The 23180-nt window shown below is 45.1% G+C and overlaps 1 protein-coding gene and 1 long non-coding RNA gene across 3 annotated transcripts in view; one reads left to right on the forward strand and one right to left on the reverse strand.

The window, feature by feature from the left end:
• Positions 1 to 1354: 1354 nt before the first annotated feature.
• Positions 1355 to 17154, reverse strand: LOC129649279 (uncharacterized). Of its 2 annotated transcripts, none has more exons than XR_008713065.1 (3): positions 4774 to 4867; positions 2666 to 2915; positions 1355 to 1522 (listed from the first exon to the last, which is right to left on the reverse strand). It is a non-coding gene; the product is annotated as an uncharacterized LOC129649279 (long non-coding RNA). The 2 variants fall into 2 exon arrangements; XR_008713064.1 differs by lacking the exon at positions 4774 to 4867 and adding an exon at positions 17043 to 17154 and having other exon boundaries at positions 1356 to 1522.
• The window catches only part of LOC129649273 (myosin-13), a 50576-nt gene continuing 30013 nt past the window's right edge, over positions 2618 to 23180 (forward strand). Inside the window, exons 1-16 of the mRNA XM_055576515.1 lie at positions 2618 to 2821; positions 4852 to 4995; positions 5100 to 5256; positions 6468 to 6495; positions 6983 to 7094; positions 8093 to 8185; positions 10077 to 10140; positions 10225 to 10323; positions 10428 to 10531; positions 17169 to 17307; positions 18477 to 18595; positions 19271 to 19420; positions 19539 to 19709; positions 21635 to 21944; positions 22885 to 22958; positions 23053 to 23140. Of these exons, the coding sequence (XP_055432490.1) occupies positions 2618 to 2821; positions 4852 to 4995; positions 5100 to 5256; positions 6468 to 6495; positions 6983 to 7094; positions 8093 to 8185; positions 10077 to 10140; positions 10225 to 10323; positions 10428 to 10531; positions 17169 to 17307; positions 18477 to 18595; positions 19271 to 19420; positions 19539 to 19709; positions 21635 to 21944; positions 22885 to 22958; positions 23053 to 23140 (2056 nt within the window). The remainder of the gene's footprint in view (positions 2822 to 4851; positions 4996 to 5099; positions 5257 to 6467; positions 6496 to 6982; positions 7095 to 8092; positions 8186 to 10076; positions 10141 to 10224; positions 10324 to 10427; positions 10532 to 17168; positions 17308 to 18476; positions 18596 to 19270; positions 19421 to 19538; positions 19710 to 21634; positions 21945 to 22884; positions 22959 to 23052; positions 23141 to 23180) is intronic.

A 23180-nucleotide genomic window follows, 5' to 3' on the forward strand; every position in this document is an offset into this window, starting at 1 on the left:
ACCACATTTTGTCAGAACTCTCCACCATGACCCATCCATCTTGGGTGGCCCTACACAGCATGGCTCACAGTTTCATTGAGTTAGACAAGGCTGCGGTCCATGTGATGAGTCAGCTTTTCTGATGCAAAGAACTGACTCATTGGAAAAGACCTTGATGCTAGGAAAGATTAAAGGCAGTGGGGAGAAGGGGGCAGCAGAGGGTGAGATGGTTGGATGGCATCAGTGACTTGATAGACATGAGTTTGAGCAAGCTCCGGGAGTTACTGATGGACAGGGAAGCCTGGCACGCTGCAGTCCATATGTTCGCAAAGAGTCAGACATGACCGAACTGACTGACTGACTGACCCTATTTTATAAGTTCTAATTTTCTTCACATTTTTCACAGAATATTATCTCTACACTTGAGATGCATCTCAGAAGCAATGAAAAAATATCATAATAGAGAAGGTTTTATCCTGTATCTTTGGGATGTAAAATTGTTCGTGGCATTGTAGATTTTGTAGATATTTGTAGAATAAGGCAATAAACTTTAAAATAAACATATCACTATTAAAATTAAGAAATAGTTGCCTAAATCACTTTTGGGGCTATGCCATGGTTTTATAAAAGCAAAATAATGTTCCCAAACATCACTGTGTTTGAGGGCCCTGGGAAAAATTCGGTTTCCTCAGTCTCAACCACAGAGATTCTGTGGCAGGTGACTTTGATATGGATCAACTTTCAACACTTTGTGTATCAGGCTGAAGTCAAGCAGCCTGATGAGATTTCTTCATGCTCTGGTGCAACCATTCTCAAAATGTTAGCCATGGGCTTCCCTGGTGGCCCAGTGGTTAAGAGTCTGCCTGCCAATGTAGTGGACATGGGTTAGATCCCTGGTCCAGGAAACTCCCACAACCGCAGAACAACTAAACCCAGGCACCGCAACTACCAAGTCAAGCTCTAGGATCCATGTGCCGCAACTACTGAAGCCCAAGCACCCAGAGGCTGTGCTCCACAACAAGGGAAGCTACCGCAATGAGAAACCCGTACTCCACAACCAGAGAGTAGCCTCCCACTCATGGCAACTAGGGAAAAGCACTCACACAGCTACAAAGACACATCATGGCCAATTAATTAATCAATTTTTAAAAAAGAAAAAAACGTGACCCATGGATCCTTGGAGATCCATGGAGAGGTACCTTGGAGAGGTACATGAGGTCAAAAAAATCTTAATATAATACCCAGACACCATTTGCCTTCTTCACTGTGTGGACATAATGATGCAAAAGCAAGGATGGATAGACATGGCACCAAGCTGTGCCAGCAGTCATAGAAATCTTCACTGCCATATACTGACACTGGAAAAAAAATTTTCTTTATTTAAAAAGCCAACTTCATTGAAAAAATGACAAGTTTTGCAGCAGTGGAAATGATTGGTTTTGTCACATCTCAACGTCATCCACGTCTTCATAATATTCTATGTAATGGAACGGGAAGTCCGCGTGACAAGCTCTCCTGCTGCACACTGGACTCTGAGGGTTGTCTGGAGGGAAAGCACATGTGCAGTAGTCTCAGTTGCAAGATGAACCAGCCACTTGATTCATGAAGCTTCCTTTTTACTGGAAAGAATGACTAGTGGACAAACTATGGTTTCCCAGACTTGGATATTTGGCAGACATTTTCTCAAAAAACAATGAAGTGTGCTTATCCAATTTCAAGGAAAACAAGTATTTGTTACTAATGATAGAGTTGAGCTTTCAAGCAAAAATTAAAATTTTGGAAGACTTGTGTCTATCACCATTAGCTTGACAACATCCTAATATTTAAATTTCCTAATAAGATCAGTGCTGATGTTAATGACTGTGATTTTTTTATATTGTGTAATGAAATATGTTGATATTTGGAAGTGTTGTAGAATTCAGTGAACAAGGTTTCTCAAATGATCAATGTATGATGTTTATACATAGGTAAAAGTTTCATTCAAAGTTCAACACAGACCAACAGATTATAAGGTAACAGGTACCAAATGTTTGTTGATGTGGTTTCAGATTCTCTGCTGCAACTAGCCTTTGAGAAAGTATCACAGAAACTATCATGTGTAAGTTTTGGTACAGTATCTAAAAAGAATATCCACAATCATTTGAAAGGACAATTAAAATACTCTTTCCTCTTCCAAATTACATAATTGTGATAATTTCTACTAGGAATTATCAACATTCAGTCATTCTTCTCAGACACCTTTAAGATTTGGGGATGACACAGAGACCATGAGGCTCAAATATGATATGGAATTAAGGAAGCATTTTCTGAGTTCTCTTTATTGGGCTCAGCTTAGATTCCTCCAGTTGGTTCAGACTTCCACACCTGGAGCTGGACTTAGAGCTGTTCCAAAATCAACACTTAGAGTTGAAAGCAACCCCTTAAAAATTTTTCTTGGAGTAAAATATCCCCTTTAGCTTACCCCCACTTGCCTGCTCTAGGCCCCTAAACCTGGGCCTAGATTCCACAGGAACTGGGTTAATCCCAAGAGCTTTTGAATCTGGCCCCTGTTTGAATAGAGATAATAGGCTGGGCCCCTCAGAGTCAAGAGCCCCTCAGCCCCGCCTCAGCAGCCCTGGTCTCCCCAGCCCCTGCAGCCATGAGTTCTGATGCGGAGATGGCCATTTTCGGAGAAGCAGCTCCCTACCTGCGGAAATCGGAGAAGGAAAGAATCGAGGCTCAGAACCGCCCATTCGACTCCAAGAAAGCCTGCTTTGCAGTGGATGTTAAGGAATTGTACGTGAAGGGTATGATCCAGGGCAGGGAAAACGACAAAGTCACGGTCAAGACCCTCGATGACCGGGTAAGTGTTGATCTCAGATGTTCTTGCTAACGTGGGCATCCTCCTTCATCCTCTGGAGTAGATTATTAGAAATTGCATGCTGATCCATAGCAACCTGATAACAGAACAAGACTTCCATTGATCTACTTTATGGTAACACGGCAGGTGAACACTGCTTTGACACACACCTTTGCCCCGTCTCTTCCTTTCTCCAAGGACTTGAGCTTTGAGAGTTTTTGTGAGGTTTGCTCTGGGGAAAGGGGAAGGCGGTGGTGAAAGATGTCGGACTATTGAAGGGAGAGATGGATGAAGACTGCTGCTGGATGGGTGAATATTCCACACAGAACTCTCTAGGCTGCGGTGTGACTTAGAGAGGGAGCTCCAGGGGCAATGCCTAGTTTACTACAGAGAATTACAGAGCACCGTTCAAGGTGGCTGAGATGGTAAAGAATCTGCCTGCAATACAGGAGACCCAGGTTCAAACCCTGGATTGAGAAGATCCCCTGGAGAAGGGAATGGCTACCCTCTCAGTATTATTGCCTGGAGAATTCCATAAAGAGGAGCCTGGCAAGCACATGTATCCATAGGGTTACACAGAGTCAGACATGACTGAGTGACGAACACTTTCACTATTTAGTTCAGTACTTACTGGAAAACTACCACATCTAGGTCACAGTGTCCACCACTTTGCAAAGGTGAGAAAATCTCAGTAACCATTTCCCCAAAGCTTATCATCCAGGATAGGTATCAAGAGTACATGACGGGTACAAATGGCAGTTCACAAATCCAAGCATACAAAACAGGTGATTACTATTGTTGTTGACTTAACCTCTGATGTTAGTCTCTTTAAAAAGGGCCAGAAATAAATTTTCTTGAGTTACTATTGGGGTCCACTCCCGAGAGTCGTGCCACATTTTCAGTAATATCATATTGGGTCTCACTGTCCCCCTAAAGGATCTGTTAAGAAGCAAGCCCTGAATCTTCAAGACTCACAGATTTTTCCATCTCCCTTGTGCTACTTTGGGTGTCTCTTTAGTGTAGGGCAGTGGAGCAGAAGGGCCTAATTTCCTCTAGAGATGTGGCCTTTACCAGCAAATCTCATTCTTTTTTCAGTAAAACCCTCAAAGCTCTTCTAAGGATATAGGTTTATGGCAAAGACTAGAAAGGCTTACTGGCTGTTTCTCTTTTGTGCACTAGTTTCTACCTTTCCTGAGTAATGGAGTGCCAGCTGTATGCTTAAAAGGAGGGAAAAACAGAGAAGGGAAAATTAGTTATTAGTCTCAAAATACTGTTTGGCCATTGGAGAAGGAAATGGCAACCCACTCCAGTGTTCTTGCCTGGAGAATCCCAGGGAGAGGGGAGCCTGGTGGCTGCCGTCTATGGGGTCACACAGAGTTGGACACGACTGAAGTGACCTAGCAGCAGCAGCATGGACCATACTCCAAGTCCAATGTTTGAACTATTAGAGCAGAGGTGCAAGGCATTCTGGAAGCCTTGAAAAGACAGGGGAAAGCAGAGACAGGTCATGGATGAGGGAGCACCTAAGAGGAGCTTTGAAGGTAGCTAGACATAATTTCAATGTAGATATTCCAGACAAAGGGACCCATGTGAATAGAGATATTGAGGTGGAGATGTACCAAATATGCTGGAAGAGTTCTTTCCAGTACTCCAAGCTTGAGCTCACCGTAGCACTCACAGCAAATGGGGTACATAGAGACAAGCTGCTCTGGCCTTGGCCATCCTGAGTACCCCCTGGCCACCCTGAGGTTGAAGGGCTCTACAGCTTTGCACAGGTGTAACCCACTCCTGGCACAGAATGGCACACTGACTTAGGGGCATCAGACCAGAGCTGGTTACACAGTTTGACCAGACGTAGATTCAATAAGAACAGGTATTTATGGACCATCTCTGGGCACAGATATGATCCATGACACTATCCATGGTAATGGGGTCATCACACCACAATACCTCACCACTTTCTCCACACTGGTAGCATGGATGCTGAACATTGGCTCTCCCACTCATCACCTGCCTTTCCTCTCAATATCCAGACACTCACTCTCAACAGTGAACAGGTGTTCCCCATGAACCCTCCCAAGTTTGACAAGATCGAGGACATGGCCATGATGACCCACCTGCATGAGCCCGCTGTGCTCTACAACCTCAAAGAGCGTTATGCAGCCTGGATGATCTATGTGAGTTTGTTCTCATGGCCCCTGTTCATGCAGGCGGTTAACATTTTGAAAACCAGTATTAATGTCCTCATGAAACAATTATATTCCTTTTTTTTATGGTGCAGACATATTCAGGCCTCTTCTGCGTCACCGTCAACCCCTACAAGTGGCTGCCGGTGTACAACCCCGAGGTGGTGGCAGCCTACAGGGGCAAAAAGCGCCAGGAGGCCCCGCCCCACATCTTCTCCATCTCTGACAACGCCTATCAGTTCATGCTGACTGGTAATTTCCATTTTTTATGTATTTATTTTTGGCTGTGCTGGGTCTTTCGGAAAAGGCAATGGCAACCCACTCCAGTACTCTTGCCTGGAAAATCCCAGGGACAGAGGGGCCTGGTGGGCTGCAGTCCATGGGGTCGCTAGGAGTTGGACACGACTGAGCGACTTCACTTTCACTTTTCACTTTCATGCATCGGAGAAGGCAATGGCAACCCACTCCAGTGTTCTTGCCTGGGGAATCCCAGGGACGGGGGAGCCTGGTGGGCTGCCGTCTATGGGGTCGCACAGAGTCGGACATGACTGAAGCGACTTAGCAGCAGCAGCAGCAGCAGCAGCAGCAGCAGTGCTGGGTCTTCATTGCTGCACACGGGCTTTCTCTAGTTGCTGCGAGCAGGGGTCATTCTCTAGCTGTGGTGCTCAGGCTTCTCATGACAGAGGCTTCTCACCTACTCCAGTATGATTGCATCTTTAAAGACATCTGCAATGACCCCATTTCCAAATAAGGTCACATTTTGAGGTATTAAGGGTTGGGACCTCAACCTATGAACTTCACATTTCAACCTATTGTAAATGGAAAACCATTGTCACCTTCAAGTAAAAGGGAAAGGTAAAAGAAAAATGCAGTGACAACAAATAAGCATCCATAAGTCTAATTATTAATAGGAGCTATGGATTCTTACAAGTTCTGGGTCTGAGACTTGCGTTTTTGTGGTTGCTGTTGTTAAAATGGGAGATAAGAAAGTGCTAGTGAGGAGATAAAGATCTGTGAACGAGAAGAACTTTCACACCGTGGGACTCACTGTTACATCCCATGCTGCCCACATTACACATCCTACGTTTGGGAAATCTGCACAAATTGTCTCAAAGAAGATTGTGTATGTTTAGTTGCTCAGACATGTCTGACTTTTTGTGACCCCATGGACTATAGCCTGCCAGGCTCCTCTGTCCTTGGGATTTTCCTGGCAAGAATATTGGAGTGGGTTGCCAATCCAAGGATCAAACCTACATCTCGTGCTTGGCAGGTGGATTCTTTACTGCTGAGCCACTAGGGAAGCCCTAAAGATTAGATATACCCAAATCATCACACCACTATTTATGGTAAACTCAGAACTGGACCCCAGGGGCTCTACCCACCCCTACCCAGTGTTGCCTTATTTGTACATCCTGCCTCTTGGTTGGTCACTGATTCTGTTCCGCTTCCCTCTGTATTTCTAGATCGAGACAACCAGTCCATCCTCATCACGTGAGTAACCCATGTCTGCTCTAGGATGACTTGGAAGAGGGCCATCCATCCCTTCTACTCTCCTTTATCTCACTTACTTTTTTAAAATATATATTTTATTCAAGTATAGTTGATTTACAATGTTGTGTTAACTTCTCCTGTACAGCAAAGTGATTCAGGTATATATGTGTATATATTCTTATATATACAATAAGAATATATACTATGTATGTGTATATATTCTTATATACACAATTCTTATATATGCCATTGTATATATACAATATATTTTCATATTTTTCCATCATGGTTTATCACGGGATATTAAATATTGTTTCCTGTGCTATACGGTAGGACCCAGGTGCTTATCCATCCTACATATAATAGTTTGCATCTTCTAATCCAAAACTTCCGGTCCATCCGTCTTTCATCTCCCCTCTCCTGTTGGGCCTCTTTCCACCCATGGGTCTGTTCTCTATGTCTGCATATCTCACTTTTAAATCAACAGTGGAGAATCTGGAGCTGGGAAGACGGTGAACACCAAGCGTGTCATCCAGTACTTTGCAACAATTGCAGTCACTGGAGACAAGAAGAAGGAGCAGCAGCCAGGCAAGATGCAGGTGAGCGGCCTCCTGCCCCTGGAAGGCTTCTGGAATAAGTACAACTTAAATCTTGGGTGAGCACTAGGTATTCTGTGCAGGGCTCTGTGCTCAGCACAGATGCACAGGAAGAGGTCTTGCCTGGGAGTACTTAGGGGACAAGACAAGAAATGGCTCCACCTCGTGGACTCAGGCTCTAGCACAGGCCCCATCAGCAACAGCCCAATGACCTTGACCATCTCCACATCCTCCTCTGGAGAAGGAGTGGTTTAGGCCAGAGGTTCTCAGAGGATTGCTAGGCTCCCCACCCAGGATTTCTGCTTGAAATTCCTATCTCACCTTCACAGTCCTGGCAGGTTGCATTTCTCTCACTTTCCCACTCTTCATGCAGCTGGTCTAGGGACCACACTTTGAGAACCACTGGGCTGGACAATAGTTTCCAGAGAGCCAGAAAGATAAGCAATCATGCATGGAAGGGGGAGGGGGGGTGAAAGCTCTGCTTTCCGTGAGAGGACTTTTAAATAATAATTCTCATGAAATATTTTATGCAACTTAAAAATATTTTCAAGACCCACTGTTTCTATCACATGGGTCACTTTCGTTGCTCACAGTCTAAATTCTACTTCTGAACCCAAATATCTATGTAAATGGATCCTGGTGCAGGCAGTAACACAGGTTCTGTACTCTAAAAATCTGTATTTTATAATGAAATGTTGTCAGAGAAAAAAGGCGGTCTGGGAAATCGAGATGGAGTGGATAGCACTCCAAACAGGAATCTGGTGTGGCCAGAAGTCACTGTGATGCTGTGCTAAAACCCTCTCTGGGATGAGACCTTGAAGCCTCCTTCAGTAGAGTAGAGATGGGCTTCTGGGTACTTTCACTTTCTGCACCGGCCACCAGCCTGGACTGTGTGACATCTCTCCCTAATCCCTTCCCAGAGCAAGCATACTTTAGAGTCACCAAGAAATTACTTCAGAAGATGTCCACAGTCCTCCCTTTTCCTCTTCTCTTATTTTTAGGGAACCCTGGAAGATCAGATCATCCAGGCCAATCCCCTCCTGGAGGCTTTTGGAAACGCCAAGACTGTGAGGAATGACAACTCCTCGAGATTTGTAAGACTCATTCCAACTGTCAACAGCCCCCAGAAACCAAACCCTCTCCTCCAGTGCTGGATGTGAGAAAATGGCCACACAAACTAGGGTATTCCCGGCCTCATCTACCCGCAAGTGATTCAGATCAAGCTGCCCAATCAGGATATTCTGATACACTTCCAAGAACATGCTGGCTTGTTCCCAGCACAGGGAGGATTTAGCTATCCTTCCCTAACTAATCCACATCACCTTAGAGCATCCTGGGGCTTCCCAGGTGGCACTAGTGGTAAAGAATCCACCTGACAATGCAGGAGACACGAGAGAAGTGGGTTCGATCCCTGGGTTGGCAAGATGCCCTGGAGGAAGGCACAGCAACCCACTCCAGTATGCTTTCCTGGAGAATCCCATGAACAGAGGAGCGTGGCAGGCTACAGTCCATGGGGGTCGCAAAGAGTCAGACACAGCTGAAGCTACTTAGCACGCACATACACACACAAGAGCATCCTGAAGTCACAATGACTCAAATTCCACAAGTACAGAGCAATTTCTTTATGCAAAAATTGGTCTTTTGGAGTGGAATCATTTTAAAATGCAGAAGTCCATTGAGCAACATCCACTGACTTACTAGCCATGAAAACCTTAGCATGAAGTTAGTTAGCAGAATTGACCTCCTCCAAGTCAGGAGGACGAAAAACCTGGTGAAGACAGCAGAGCTCAAAAATTGGGGAAAAGTTTAAATCGAAGGCTGTGCCCCATCCTTCAACATTTCACTTAGGATTAGCTCAACCGAAGAGGCATTTACCTTCGACATTGGCAAATAAACAAATATCCAGTCTTCTATTGAATTTCACTGGCCAGAGGAGCAAGTGCCCGAGGCACTTCCATTAAGGAGCTAAAACTCCTGAGAACCCAACACATAATTCACATAAACCTTGGCTGATCCTTCATTAGCTCTGCTTTAGGCTTCATTCAGAAAATATCAGAGAATATCACTGAGTACAGTAGATTCCAGAGTCTGTGGGTGAACAAGCAAGGCGGTATTTTTGCCCTCGAATCTGCTCACAGAATGGTAGAGACCAATTAAATGAACAGTGTAAGGAGGGAATATACACACACATACACATGCGTACATACACACACACACACATATATATATATATATATATATATATATATATATACTATATGTAATTTCACCTCTGACTACCCCAAACTGAGTGAACCCAGGTGCTGAGTGGGTCTTTAGGGAGCCAGCTCCTCCTGGGAGCTAGGTTTGCCTGTAGTAAACAGTAAGGGGATATGAGGCAAGAAATCTCAGAAGTAGCACCCAGAGGCAAAAAAGAAGTCAGTTATTCTAACCAGGTTATCAATGCAAAGATGTTATGGAGAGTTTGAGCAAGACAGAGACCAAGGAGGCAGTCAGGTGAGAGGTGGTCCCAAGAGAGAGTTGAGAGGGAGCTCACAGGCATCCCCAGAGCTAAAGGGACAGAGCCATGGGCTTTGGGCAGAGCTATCTGAGGCTTGGCTGAACTGGTGTGGGAACCGGATGCCAAGCAAATGGAGAGAAAGAAGTCTTCAGGCTTCTGGCATCACCCTTGTTGACCCTACATGTCTCACCATCCACAGTCACACCTAACAGAGGCTGCAACAGTACCATGCAAATAAAATAGCCACATGTCAGTCTCTCAGTGGTTCTCTTTGCAACCCCATGGACTGTAGCCCATCAGGCTCCTCTGTCCATGGAATTCTCCAGGCAAGAATCCTGGAGTGGGTAGCCCTTCCCTTCTACAAGGGATCTTCCTGGCCCAGGGATCGAACCCAGGTCTCCCGCATTGCAGACAGATTCTTCACTGTCTGAGCCACCAGGGAAGCCCAGAATAACCATGGTGTTTGTCAATCTGTCGTTGGACAGGGGAAGTTCATTCGGATTCACTTTGGAGCCACAGGAAAGCTGGCGTCAGCAGACATTGAAACCTGTGAGTCCAAACACACACCTTGAATTTGGCCCCAGGGTCATCTCCTGGGGAACATAAAAATCACATTACTTTTTGTTACCTTAGATCTCTTAGAAAAATCCAGGGTGACGTTTCAGTTATCCAGTGAGAGAAGCTATCATATTTTTTACCAAATCATGTCCAACAAGAAGCCAGAACTCATCGGTAAGTTTCCTTAGTTACAATTCTTATCTTCCAAACCAGTCTCATTGGAAAAATCCCAGAGTCAGTTGTGCATAAGATGCTAAAGGGATCTTCCTGCTCCACAGACCTGCTTCTCATTTCAACCAACCCCTTTGACTTCCCCTTCGTGAGCCAGGGAGAGGTCACCGTGGCCAGTATCGACGACAGTGAGGAGCTGTTGGCCACTGATGTAAGTATTCTGTGTGTTTATTTACTTAAGTGAGGAATTGTTGAATTTGTGAACTGGGAGGCATCCATGATCTCACAAAGAAGCTGGGACAGAAGGATGCTCAGTGATTAGACCCAAGGTCTTGGAGAATTTGGACAGATGGCACCCTGCCCCCACTTCAGAAAACTCCAGAAATGGGAATAACTGAAAGTTCTCCAAAACAGGCCTTCAGTTCCATTCTGCAGCCTTTCAGGGTATAACGTTTGCATGGATAATGGATAAGTTATTGTTCAAAGTCTTTAGGATACAAGACCATCTACATGGTTCTTTAAGAAAATCTAGAAAATACAGAAAAGTCTAAAGCAGGAAAATTCAGCCCCACTCTGCAGTAGCTGCCCCATTCCCCCATCTACCTGCCCTCGGGCTCACAGGAAGCACACCTGTCAGGCCTCTGGCCTTTAGCCTTGGGGAGCATCTCCAGAGTCAAATATAACTAAGTGCATTGAGCACTTACATGTGCTGCTGCTGCTGCTGCTGCTAAGTTGCTTCAGCTGTGTCCGACTCTGTGAGACCCCATAGACAGCAGCCCACCAGGCTCCGCCGTCACTGGGATTCTCCAGGCAAGAACACTGGAGTGGGTCGCCATTTCTTTCTCCAATGCATGAAAGTGAAAAGGGAAAGTGAAGTTGCTCAGTCATGTCCAACTCTTCATGACCCCATGGACTGTAGCCTACCAGGCTCCTCTGTCCATGGGAGTTTCTAGGCAAGAGTACTGGAGTGGGGTGCCGTTGCCTTCTCCCTTACATGTGCTAGGAACTGAAAAAAGCTTTGCCTGCATCATCTCCTTTAAGCATCAACAAAACCTCTAGGATTGGCCCCACTGTTGCCCCCATTTCATAAAGGTAGAAGCTGAGTCTTAGGGGAAAAAAACTCACAATTTGCCTGAAGACAATTTGTAAACAACTGTCTGAACCCAGATCTGCCCAACCCTGAACTTACATTTTTAACTAAAATACATCTCAGAGTAGTACATCTCTACCCCTGAGTGGCTCCACCCTCTCAGAAGCTGTAAGAGCTTTTAGAGAAGGGTCTCATCTAATACCCCAGGGGCCCTGTCCAGGGCCCAGCTCCCTGGCTTTCATTTTCTGCCATTTCCAGGTGATGCTGATTGTTTTTAAGGCAAGGAGAAAATGCTCATGATCAATAAACTTCAGTTAACGTCAGTCTGGCTATTGTATATTTTTAACCAGGTTTCCTCACCAGGTTTCTCCAGCCTTTACCACCTGGGGAGGAAGCTTAGTGACTGACACAAGGCGTCTCAGCACCCCTCCACCTCCCAAAAGTCCCTCCTGTTGTGTTGGCCACTCAGTCATGTCCTCCTCTCTGTGATTCCATGGACTGCAGCCCGCCAGGCTCCTCTATCCATACGATTTTCCAGGCAAGAATCCTGGAGTGGGTGACCATTCCCTTTTCTAGGTGATCTTCCCGACCCAGGGATCAAACCCAGGGCTCCTGCATTGCAGGTGGATTCTTTACCGTCTGAGCCACCAGAGAAGCCAAGGCCCTCCTAAGGAATTCTAAAAATTCCCAAAGTGATATCTCAGGTCCTCACAGGTGACCCCAGCTGTCAGGGGCTGCCGTTGCTCCCCCCTCCCAAGGAGAGTCTTCAGGGCAGTGGTTTACCTATGGCCAGAATGGAGGGGGACAGTTGTCTCCAAGAGACTGCATTCTCCAGTAATGCTTCCACTGGCGTCCTTTTAGCTTTTAGCCAGAGTTCTTTCTCTCTTTATCTGTAGCCACCCGCTCCTAGGACACAGACATGCACCAGCTGGGGTGGGATATGGATTCTAGGGCCTCAGAATCTCCCCTCCCTCAGTTTCTGATGCAGACTCTCCCTCCCTCACAAGGGAGTGCCACCCTGGAGTGCCTCCCTCTGCAATACCGTCCTACTGACACAGACCTGGTCTGTACCATCAGCTCCCCAGACACATCCAGACCTGTTTCAAATCCATCCCTACACATTGCTGCAAACTCTCTTAGAATATCAATTCTTCACCTGGTTCAGTTCAGTTCAGTTCAGTCGCTCAGTCGTGTCTGACCCTTTGCAACCCCGTTGAATGCAGCACGTCAGGCTTCCCTGTCCATCACCAACTCCAGGAGTCCACCCAAAACCATGTCCATTGAGTCGGTGATGCCATCCAGCCATCTCATCCTCTGTTGTCCCGTTTGCCTCCTGCCTTCAATCTTTCCCAGCATCAGGGTCTTTTCAAATGAGTCAGTTCTTCACATCAGGTGGCCAATATTGGAGTTTCAGCTTCAACATCAGTCCTTTCAATGAACATTCATAACTGATTTCCTTTAGTATTGACTGGTTGGATCTCCTTGCAGTCCAAGGGACTCTCAAGAGTCTTCTCCAACATCACAGTTTAAAAGCATCAATTCTTCAGCACTCAGCTTTCTTTGTAGTCCAACTTTCACATCCATACATGACTACTGGAAAAACCATAGCTTTGACTAGATGAACGTTTGTTGGCAAAGAAATGTCTCTGATTTTTAATATGCTGTCGAGGTTGGTCATAACTTTCCTTCCAAGGGGCAAGTGTCTTTTAATTTCATGGCTGTAGTCACCATCTGCAGTGATTTTGGAGCCCAAAAAATTAAAGTCTGTCATTGTTTCCCCTGTTTCCCCATCTATTTGCCATGAAGTGATTAGACCAGATGCCATGATCTTAGTTTTCTGAATGTTGAGCTTTAAGCCAACTTTTTCAGTCTCCTTTTTCACGTTCATCAAGAGGCTCTTTACTGCTTCACTTTCTGCCAGAAGTGTGGTGTTATTTGCATATCTGACGTTACTGATATTTCTCCCAGTAATCTTGATTCCAGTTTGTGCTTCACCCAGCCCAGTGTTTTTCATGATGTGCTCTGCAAATAAGTTAAATAAGCAAGGTGACAATGTACAGCCGTGATGTACTCCATTCCTGATTTGGAACCAGTCTATTGTTCCATGTCCAGTTCTAACTGTTGCTTCCTGACCTGCATACAGTTTTCTCAGGAGGCAGGTCAGGTGGTTTGGTATATACATCTCTTGAAGAATTTTCCACAGTTTGTTGTGATACACACAGTCAAAGGATTTGGCATAGTCAATAAAGCAGATGTTTTCTGGAACTCTCTCATTTTTCAATGATACAATGGATGTTGGCAATTTGATCTCTGGTTCCTCTGCCTTTTCTAAAACAAGCTTGAACATTTGTAAGTTCATGGTTCACATACTGTTGAAGCCTGGCTTGGAGAATTTTGAGCATTACTTTACTAGCATGTGAGATGAGTGTAATTGTGTGGTAGTTTGAGCATTCTTTGGCATTGCCTTTCTTTGGGACTGGAATGAAAACTGACCTTTTCCAGTCCTGTTCTCAGCCACTGCTGAGTTTTCCAAATTTGATGGCATATTGAGTGCAGCACTTTCACAGCATCATCTTTTAGGATTTGAAATAGCTCAGCTGGAATTCCATCACCTCCACTAGCTTTGTTCATAGTGATGCTTCCTAATGCCCACTTGACTTCGCATTCCAGAATGTCTGCCTCTAGGTGAGTGATCATACCATCATGATTATCTGGGTCATGAAGATCTTTTTTGTATAGTTCTTCTGTGTATTCTTGCCACCTCTTCTTAATATCTTCTGCTTCTATTAGGTCCATACCATTTCTGTCCTTTATTGTGCCCATCTTTGCATGAAATGTTCCCTTGCTATCTCTAATTTTCTTGAAAAGATCTCTAGTCTTCCCATTCTATTGTTTTCCCCTATTTCTTTGCATTGATCACTGAGGAAGGCTTTCTTATCTTGCTATTCTTTGGAACTCTGCATTCAGATGGGTATATCTTTCCTTTTCTCCTTTGCCTTTCGCTTCTCTTCTTTTCACCGCTATTTGTAAGGCCTCCTCAGACAACCATTTTGCCTTTTTGCATTTCTTTTTCTTGGGGATGGTCTTGATCACTGCCTCCTGTACAATGTCACGAACCTCCATCCATAGTTATTCAGGCATTCTATCAAATCTAATCCCTTGAATCTATTTGTCTCTTCCACTGTATAATCATAAGGGATTTGATTTAGGTCATACCTGAGTGGTCTAGTGGTTTTCCCTACTTTCTTCAATATAAGTCTGAATTTGGCAATACGGAGTTCATGATCTGAACCACAATCAGCTCCCAGTCTTGTTTTTCCGGACTCTGTAGAGCTTCTCCATCTTTGGCTGCAAAGAATATAATCAATCGGATTTCAGTGTTGACCATCTGGTGATGTCCATGTGTAGAGTCTTCTCTTGTGTTGTTGGAAGAGGGTGTTTGCTATGACCAGTGTGTTCTCTTGGCAAAACTCTATTAGCCTTTGCCCTGCTTCATTCTGTATTCCAAGACCAAATTTGCCTGTTACTCCAGGTGTTTCTTGACTTCCTACTTTTGCATTCCAGTCCCCTACAATGAAAAGGACATCTTTTTGGAGTGTTAGTTCTAGAAGGTCTTGTAGGTGTTGGTAGAACCATTCAACTTCAGGTTCTTCAGCATTATTGGTCAGGGCATAGACTTGGATTACTGTGATATTGAATGGTTTGCCTTGGAAATGAACAGAGATCATTCTATCATTTTTTTTAAAATTTTATTTTGAGATTGCATCCAAGTACTACATTTTGGACCTTTGTTGACTATGAGGGCTACTCCATTTGTTATAAGGGATTCTTGCCCACAGTAGTACATATAATGGTCATCTGAGTTAATTCACCCATTCCAGTCTGTTTTAGTTCACTGATTCCTAAAATGTCGATGTTCACTCTTGCCATCTCCTGTTTGACCACTTCCAATTTGCCTTGATTCATGGACCTAACATTCCAGGTTCCTATGCAATATTGCTCTTTATAGCATCAAACTGTACTTCCATCACCAGTCACATCCACAAATGAGTCTTGTTTTTGCTTTGGGTCCATCTCTTCATTCTTTCTGGAGTTGTTTCTCAACTGATCTCCAGTAGCATATTGGGCTACTGTTCATGGGGTTCTTAAGGCAAGAATGGGAGAAAGCAATGGCACCCCACTCCAGTACTCTTGCCTGGAAAATCCCATGGACGGAGGAGACTGGTAGGCTGCAGTCCATGGAGTCGCTAAGAGTTGGACACTACTGAGCGACTTCACTTTCACTTTTCACTTTCATGCATTGGAGGAGGAAATGGCAACCCACTCCAGTGTTCTTGCCTGGAGAATCCCAGGGACGGTGGGGCCTGATGGGCTGCTGTCTATGGGGTCGCACAGAGTTGGACACGAGTGAAGCGACTTAGCAGCAGCAGCAGCAAGGCAAGAATACTAAAGTGGTTTGCCATTCCCTTCTCCAGTGGACCATGTTTTGTCAGAACTCCCCACCATGACCCGTCCATCTTGGGTGGCCCCTACATGGCATGGCTCATAGTTTCATTGAGTTAGACAAGGCTGTGGTCCATGTGATCAGATTGGTTAGTTTTCTGTGATTGTGGTTTTCATTCTGTCTGCCCTCTGATGGAGAAGGAAAAGAGGCTTATGGAAGTTTCCTGATGGGAGAGACTGACTAAGGGGAAAACTGGGTTTTCACCTGGAAATCTTGAAAAATCTGTGCACCTATAAGGTTTTCGTAGGGACTTAATGAGATAACATAGGGATGGTGTTGTTCACTTTAAAAATAGTCACCGCCTAAAATGTTGAGAGTTATGTTTTATTCGGCAGGAATTTTTAGGACTTCAAGCCCAGGAGGCAGCATCTCAAATAACCTGAGACAACTGCTCGAAGGAGGCTGGGGGGCCGGGGGTTGGGCGGTGGGGGGAGGGGTGATGGGGGAGGTTGAGGGGGGAAGTCAGGTTATAGAGAAGCTTTACAACAAAGGTCAGGTAGTCTGAACATGAAAAGATGATTGTTAATTTTAAAAAAGCAGATATCCAAACTTAAGGAATGTAGGGCTTTTCTATGTATGGGAAGGTGCAAGAGTCTGGACTCACTGAAATCATTCCTTTCATATGCGCCTCAGCTCTCTGGAGCCAGTATCCTGTATTTTCACATCCTGAGTTTCCTTAGCGCTTACTGGCTCTTGAAGGAGGGCTGCCGTCGCTGATGGCTGTGGTATCTTTTGCTTACTGATACCGCAGGAAATATTCCATTTATCAGTGCCTAGTGCCCTCCCTAGCTCCTTTCACATTTGAAAAATTGCCTTTTCCCTTCCATTTCTAATATTCTATGATGCCATGTCATTGCTATTCTGAACAACACTGGAATTCCTAGATGGCAACGCCAAGCTCACAAGCTCTTGGATAGCATCCATGAGCCTGCCTCCTCCCAGAATCACACAATCGTTCCCAATGGCCTCGTCCAGAAAACAGCCCCACATCTATGCACATTAGGACAGGACTCAAATCAGTGCTCACTGGATGGAAGCAAACAGATAATTCACATTTTCTTCCCATAATCTCCACCCACCCACACAAACACGGTCAATGAAAGAAATGGTTTTTAACCCCTAACTTACCATACGCCACCTGTCATCCACTTATTGGGGTAATGCCGTCTCGTGTGCTCTACAAAATGCCAGGAAAGAGCTGCACTGGGATCCCTGAGGTCTGCTGTGACGGCTGTCCTTCTCTCTAATTCCCAGAATGCCATTGACATCCTGGGCTTCAGCTCAGAGGAGAAGGTCGGGATCTACAAGCTGACGGGCGCCGTGATGCACTATGGGAACATGAAGTTCAAGCAGAAGCAGCGGGAGGAGCAGGCAGAGCCAGACGGCACAGAAGGTATCACACATGGGAAGGGGATGAGGTTCAGCTCTCCACGCACAGAGTCGGACACAACTGACGCAACTTAGCAGCAGCCGCAGCAATCAGAAGAATAATGGTAGAAAGTGAAGTCCCTCAGTCGTGTCCAACTCTTTGCGACCCCATGGAATGTAGTCTACCAGGCTGCTCTGTCCATGGTATTTTCCAGGCAATAGTACTGGAGTGGATTGCCATTTCCTTCTCCAGGGGATCTTCCCAACCCAGGGATTGAACCCAGGTCTCCCACATCGTAGACATACGCTTTACCATCTGAACAAAGAGTAAAATACGCAGTTGGTCTCTTAGTAAGTCCTTAACAAACACTGCCCTGAATTTTTATTAACGTGACTCCCCAACCAGCAATGAGGTGATGGTCCCAACCAAGGAGGAGCTTGGGAACCAGCATGCGTCTACTTCTCAATGAGCTCAAGGCAAGAGCCCAGGCTCATTCCAAAGTCCACCGAACTAGTGAACTTTGTGAAATTGCCAGTATTCAACTGAACTTGACCATCTCCAAATACTTGCAGGCAAGATTTTGTACTTCTCTCTCAAGTATTTGCATGGCACATTGAGCTCCCCTGGTGGCTCAAACAGTGAAGAATCTGCCTGCAATGCAGGAGACCCGGGTTTGATCCCTGGGTCAGGAAGATCCCCTGGAGAAGAGAATGGCAACCCACTCCAGTATTCTTGTCTGGAGAATTCCATGGACAGAGGAGCCTGATGGGCTACAGTCTATGGGGCTGTAAAGAGTTGGACACGACTGATGATTAACACTTGTAAAAATTAGGAATGTGTTCAACTTATATTAATTGTCCAAATGGTGCTTCCTTTACCTATACACCATGTTGTTGTATTATCAGATTCCAACAGTACTAAGTAGCTATATATTTTTTGTTGAAATTTAAATTTCAAGTTTGTCAAAATTGACCTATTACTAAAGACTATCTATTATAGAAAGTAAAATGAAAGTTCTTGAAAACCCAGGACCCTGAATTATGGGGTCAGAACTCCAGTGCAGGCCTGGGACTTGTAGGAAAATATAAAAACATCCCAAAGGACTATAGACAATACTTCTGGGAGGACCCAAGGCCTGACTGCATGTTTTAGCAGCTGCTGGCTGTGTGACACCGCTTCTTCGTTTCCTTCAGTGGCTGACAAGGCTGGGTACCTGATGGGTCTGAATTCCGCAGAAATGCTGAAAGGCCTGTGCTGTCCAAGGGTGAAGGTTGGGAACGAATATGTCACAAAAGGGCAAAACGTCCAGCAGGTAAATGGAAATGCTCTGAATCCAATCAACTCGAGTGTTTTTCTGTTTTCAATCTCATCCTGAAGTTCTTTCAGTTGCAGGGCTCAGAAAAACATATGCAACTGGCTACAGCATGGAAAAGGAATTCATTCTTCAGGCTCAGGGTAACTCAAGGAGGGCCTTGGTGCTATGAGGGCCTGGGACCAGGCAGTGAAGAGCCCTCTGGAGCCAGGCAGCCTCCTTCTCAGGGACTCTAGACTGTCTTCTCTCTCCTGCTCTCTATTCTCACTAGGCGGATAAGCTTTCCTTACCTCCCCTACCTGTGACCACCCCAGAGCTCCCAAGTTTACATTTTCGTGGTTGCATCCTCATCCTGAGACCAACATCTTTTTGATCCCAATTCCAAATTCTCAGGAGAGACACTCTGTTTTACCCAACTTGGAGCAAATGTCCACAACTGGTTCAATTAGGTGTGGGCAGGGCTAGAGTCATGTGTTATATCCATGCTTGGTAGAAAATGAGCTTTGTAAATGGAATTGACCTCATGAACTGAGAAAATGCCTTGAGATAGATTTAATGTTAGGTTAAACTGTATGAAATTGCCAGTATCCTGCTGCCTTTGACTTTCAAGGCATCCACTTTGTAGGTTTCATAAAAATACTAATTTGAGGGTTGAGTGGATGATCCTTTTTCAAGGTGACCAATTCGGTAGGCGCTCTGGCCAAAGCCGTCTATGAGAAGATGTTCCTGTGGATGGTCACCCACATCAACCAGCAGCTGGACACCAAGCAGCCCAGGCAGTACTTCATCGGGGTCTTGGACATTGCTGGCTTTGAGATCTTTGATGTGAGTTGTTTGGGTAAATTATAGACCTCAAAGGGCCCTTCTGCTTTGTGCCTGCTCTGTTGAATCACCCCTGGATTTTCCAGACTCACTTAAATTATTTGGTATCTGAAACATCCAGTTCAACAGTCTGGAGCAGCTGTGCATCAACTTCACCAATGAGAAACTGCAACAGTTTTTCAACCACCACATGTTCGTGCTGGAGCAGGAGGAGTACAAGAAGGAAGGCATCGAGTGGGAGTTCATCGACTTCGGGATGGACCTGGCCGCCTGCATCAAGCTCATCGAGAAGGTAAGAAACACTGCTCCCCGGGGCAGCTCCTCATCTGCTGGGCCACCCCCTCTTTGCTCTAACGCTTCTCTGCTAACAGACTGGCTCCCTAAACCCATGTCCCCAGGCTCTGAACCTTCAGAGAGCTGAATTCCCAGTGCAGAAAGGGTAAATGTTTGGAAAGCTCCCAGAATCTGTTCAGACAATTAAAGAGGTATGTGAGCGATTAAGATCCAAGGGCTCAGTGATCCCCAAGAATGTGAATGAAGCCCATAGGTGACTGGGCATTTCATACATACCTGAATTGTCCAAGGAGGAGGGACCATGGAGCAGTGGGCTTCCTGGAGGAATGTTACTATGAAAAGAGGATGATATTAACTTTTTAAAAAGGAATTCCCATCACATTTTGAGCACTGGTTGTGTTGGAAGCTTGTCTTCCTAAGGTGGCTACTGAAAAACCCAGATTTTATTGCTTAAAATATTACTCATATGATTTTTATGTCTATGTATGGAAGGAAATGGCAACCCACTCCAATAGTCTTGCCTGGAGAATTCCATGGACAAAGGAACCTGGCAGGCTACAGTCCATGGGGTCGCAAAGAGTCGGACACGACTCAGCAACTGTCACTCACTCACTCATGCAACTTTACATTTTTTGTAAATTTGTTCCTAAAAGGGAGTAAGTTGGGGAAATATAGCTTTTATTTTTCCTTCCTATGTAAGGAAAAACTTAGTTCTTCCCTGCTGTGTGTTTCTCTTCTATGAATTTGCTTTACCACTCACACAGAGCACTTCATTTTTGATATTTCTGGTCACCAAACATATGGAGGTTTTTCCTCATGACAGCAAGCAATCCTCTGCAACATTAACTGGTCATCCTACAATTTAACTCAGTTCTGGCACTCTCTACCCAGAGAGGCCAAGATCAAGCAGTAGGTCCCCGGGTATCCTATAACTTCTCACCTCATTGGCTATAAATCAGTTTCTCACAACCCTGTCCTCAGGTTTAATTAATTTACTAGAGGGGTTCACAGAGCGCAGGAAAACAGTTACATTTACCAGTTTATTAAAGGGTTTGATAAAGAAAACAGATGAGGGATTTCCCTGGTGGTCCAGTGGTTAAGACTCTGTGCTTCCAAGCCTGGGCGCCTGAGTCTGATCCCTGGTTGAGGAACTAAGATCCCACATGCCACATATTATGCCCAAAATAATAAATAAAATAAAAAGTAAATAAAAAAAAATTTTTTAAGGGTACAAATGAAAAGCCAGATGAAGAGACATATCGGATGGGATCTGGGAGGGTCCCAAATGCAAGTGTTTCTGTCCCCCACCCTCCCAGTGTGGACATGTTTGCCAACCTGGAAGTTCTCAAAATCACCTACAACTAGGATTTTATGGATGCTTCCTCATGTAGGCACGATCAATCATTAGCTGCATTTCCTGCCCCTCTCCCCTCTCTGGTGGATGGGGGAGGGGATGAAAATCCCAAGCTTCTCATCATGGCTTAGTCTTTCTGGTGACCAACCCTCAGCCAGGGGCCCCCACCCCAGAGTCACCTCAAGAGAACAACAGATGCTCTAGTACTCTTCTCACTAGGACATTTTACAAAGGCTTTGGAAGCTCTTTGCCAGGAACCAGGGACAGAGACCAGTATATATATTTTCTATTATTTCACAAAGAGCTGCACTTACATACGTGCAATTTCATTCCATGCTTTTTTTGCTCAGCAAACATTAAATAAGCACCTACCATGCTGCTGTGCTTAATGTCAAGCACTATTCTGTCGGCACCAAGCAGACCGACAGCCTCGTTCTCGCAGCACTGACATCCCAGTGCTCCTAGTAAGAGTGACAGCACCAAAGAGGTTGCCCTTGGCTCCTCCCGAAGATGGAGTCACTGGGGACGCACTAGTGAACGCTGAGGACAGTCTATCATCCTCCCTCCAGCCTATGGGCATCTTCTCCATCCTGGAAGAGGAGTGCATGTTCCCCAAGGCCACGGACACCTCCTTCAAGAACAAGCTGTATGACCAGCACCTGGGCAAGTCCAACAACTTCCAGAAGCCCAAACCTGCCAAGGGCAAGGCTGAGGCCCACTTCTCCCTGGTGCACTACGCGGGCACCGTGGACTACAACATCGCCGGCTGGCTGGACAAGAACAAGGACCCCCTGAATGAGACGGTGGTCGGGCTGTACCAGAAGTCTTCGCTGAAGCTGCTGTCCTTTCTTTTTTCCAACTATGCTGGTGCAGAAGCAGGTGACATCCTTTTTTAAAATCCCCCCTTGTGGAAACGATGTAATCACTCACAGCTCATGAAGAACCAGTAATTGGACATGAGCTTCAGAATGACTTTGATTTGCCCGTTTCTGTGTTTCTTTCTCCTACTTCTATTCTTCCTCTTCCTTAAGAGATTCAGTTCTAATCATATGACCCACAATTCTACTCCTGGGTATACATCCCCCCCAATAAAACCACTAATTTGAAAAGATATATGCACCCCAATATTTATAGCAGCATTATTACAATTGCCAAGCTATGGAAGCGACCTGTGTCTATCACCAGATAAACACATAAAGAAGACATGGTAATATCTTGTATGTGTGTACACACACATATAATGGGATATTACTCAGCCATAGAAAAGAAGGAAACATTGCCATTGCAGCAACAAGGATGGAGTTGGAGGGCCTTAAGCTAAGAGAAATAAGTCAGACAGAGAAAGACAAATACTGTATGATATCACTGACTTGTGGAATCTTAAAAAACCAAAATCATAGAAACAGAGATCGGATTTGTGGTTGCCAGAGGTGCGAGGTGAGAGCTGGGGAAAAATTGGGTGAAGGGGGTTAAAAGGTGTGTACTTATGATTATAACATAAATAAGTTCTGTGGTTGCAATGCACAGTGTAGCAACGATAGTTAATGACTCTGTATTGTATATTTGAAAGCTGCTAAGAGAGTAGATTTTAAAAGCGCTTAACCCAAGAAAAAAATTAATTATGGAGGTGATAGACATTAAGTAGCAGTGATCATTTTGCAGTATATACAAATATCAAATCATTCCTTTGTACACCTTAAATTTATGCAATGTTATATGTCAGTTACAGCTCAATAAAATGGGTGGGGGTGGGTAGGAAGGCCACCACTGTGTCCTCAGGACTCACCAGACATACCCCCCTTTGTCTGTCTGTCTCCAGGCGACTCCGGGGCAAGCAAGAAGGGCGGGAAGAAGAAGGGCTCCTCCTTCCAGACGGTGTCCGCCGTGTTCAGGGTTTGTTTTTCACACCTTCCACATTCAGTTGTTTTTCTGCCCAGTGAAACAGCCTTTGGAAAAGTAAATGTGCTTCTTCTGGTTTGTGTCCCAGGAAAATTTAAACAAATTGATGACCAATTTAAGGAGCACTCACCCTCACTTTGTGCGATGTCTGATTCCCAATGAGACTAAGACACCTGGTGAGTGAGAACCCACCAGCACAGGACTCCCTGAAACATA

The sequence above is a fragment of the Bubalus kerabau genome, chromosome 4 (genome assembly GCF_029407905.1).
Source record: "Bubalus kerabau isolate K-KA32 ecotype Philippines breed swamp buffalo chromosome 4, PCC_UOA_SB_1v2, whole genome shotgun sequence".
Classification (NCBI taxonomy): domain Eukaryota; kingdom Metazoa; phylum Chordata; class Mammalia; order Artiodactyla; family Bovidae; genus Bubalus; species Bubalus kerabau.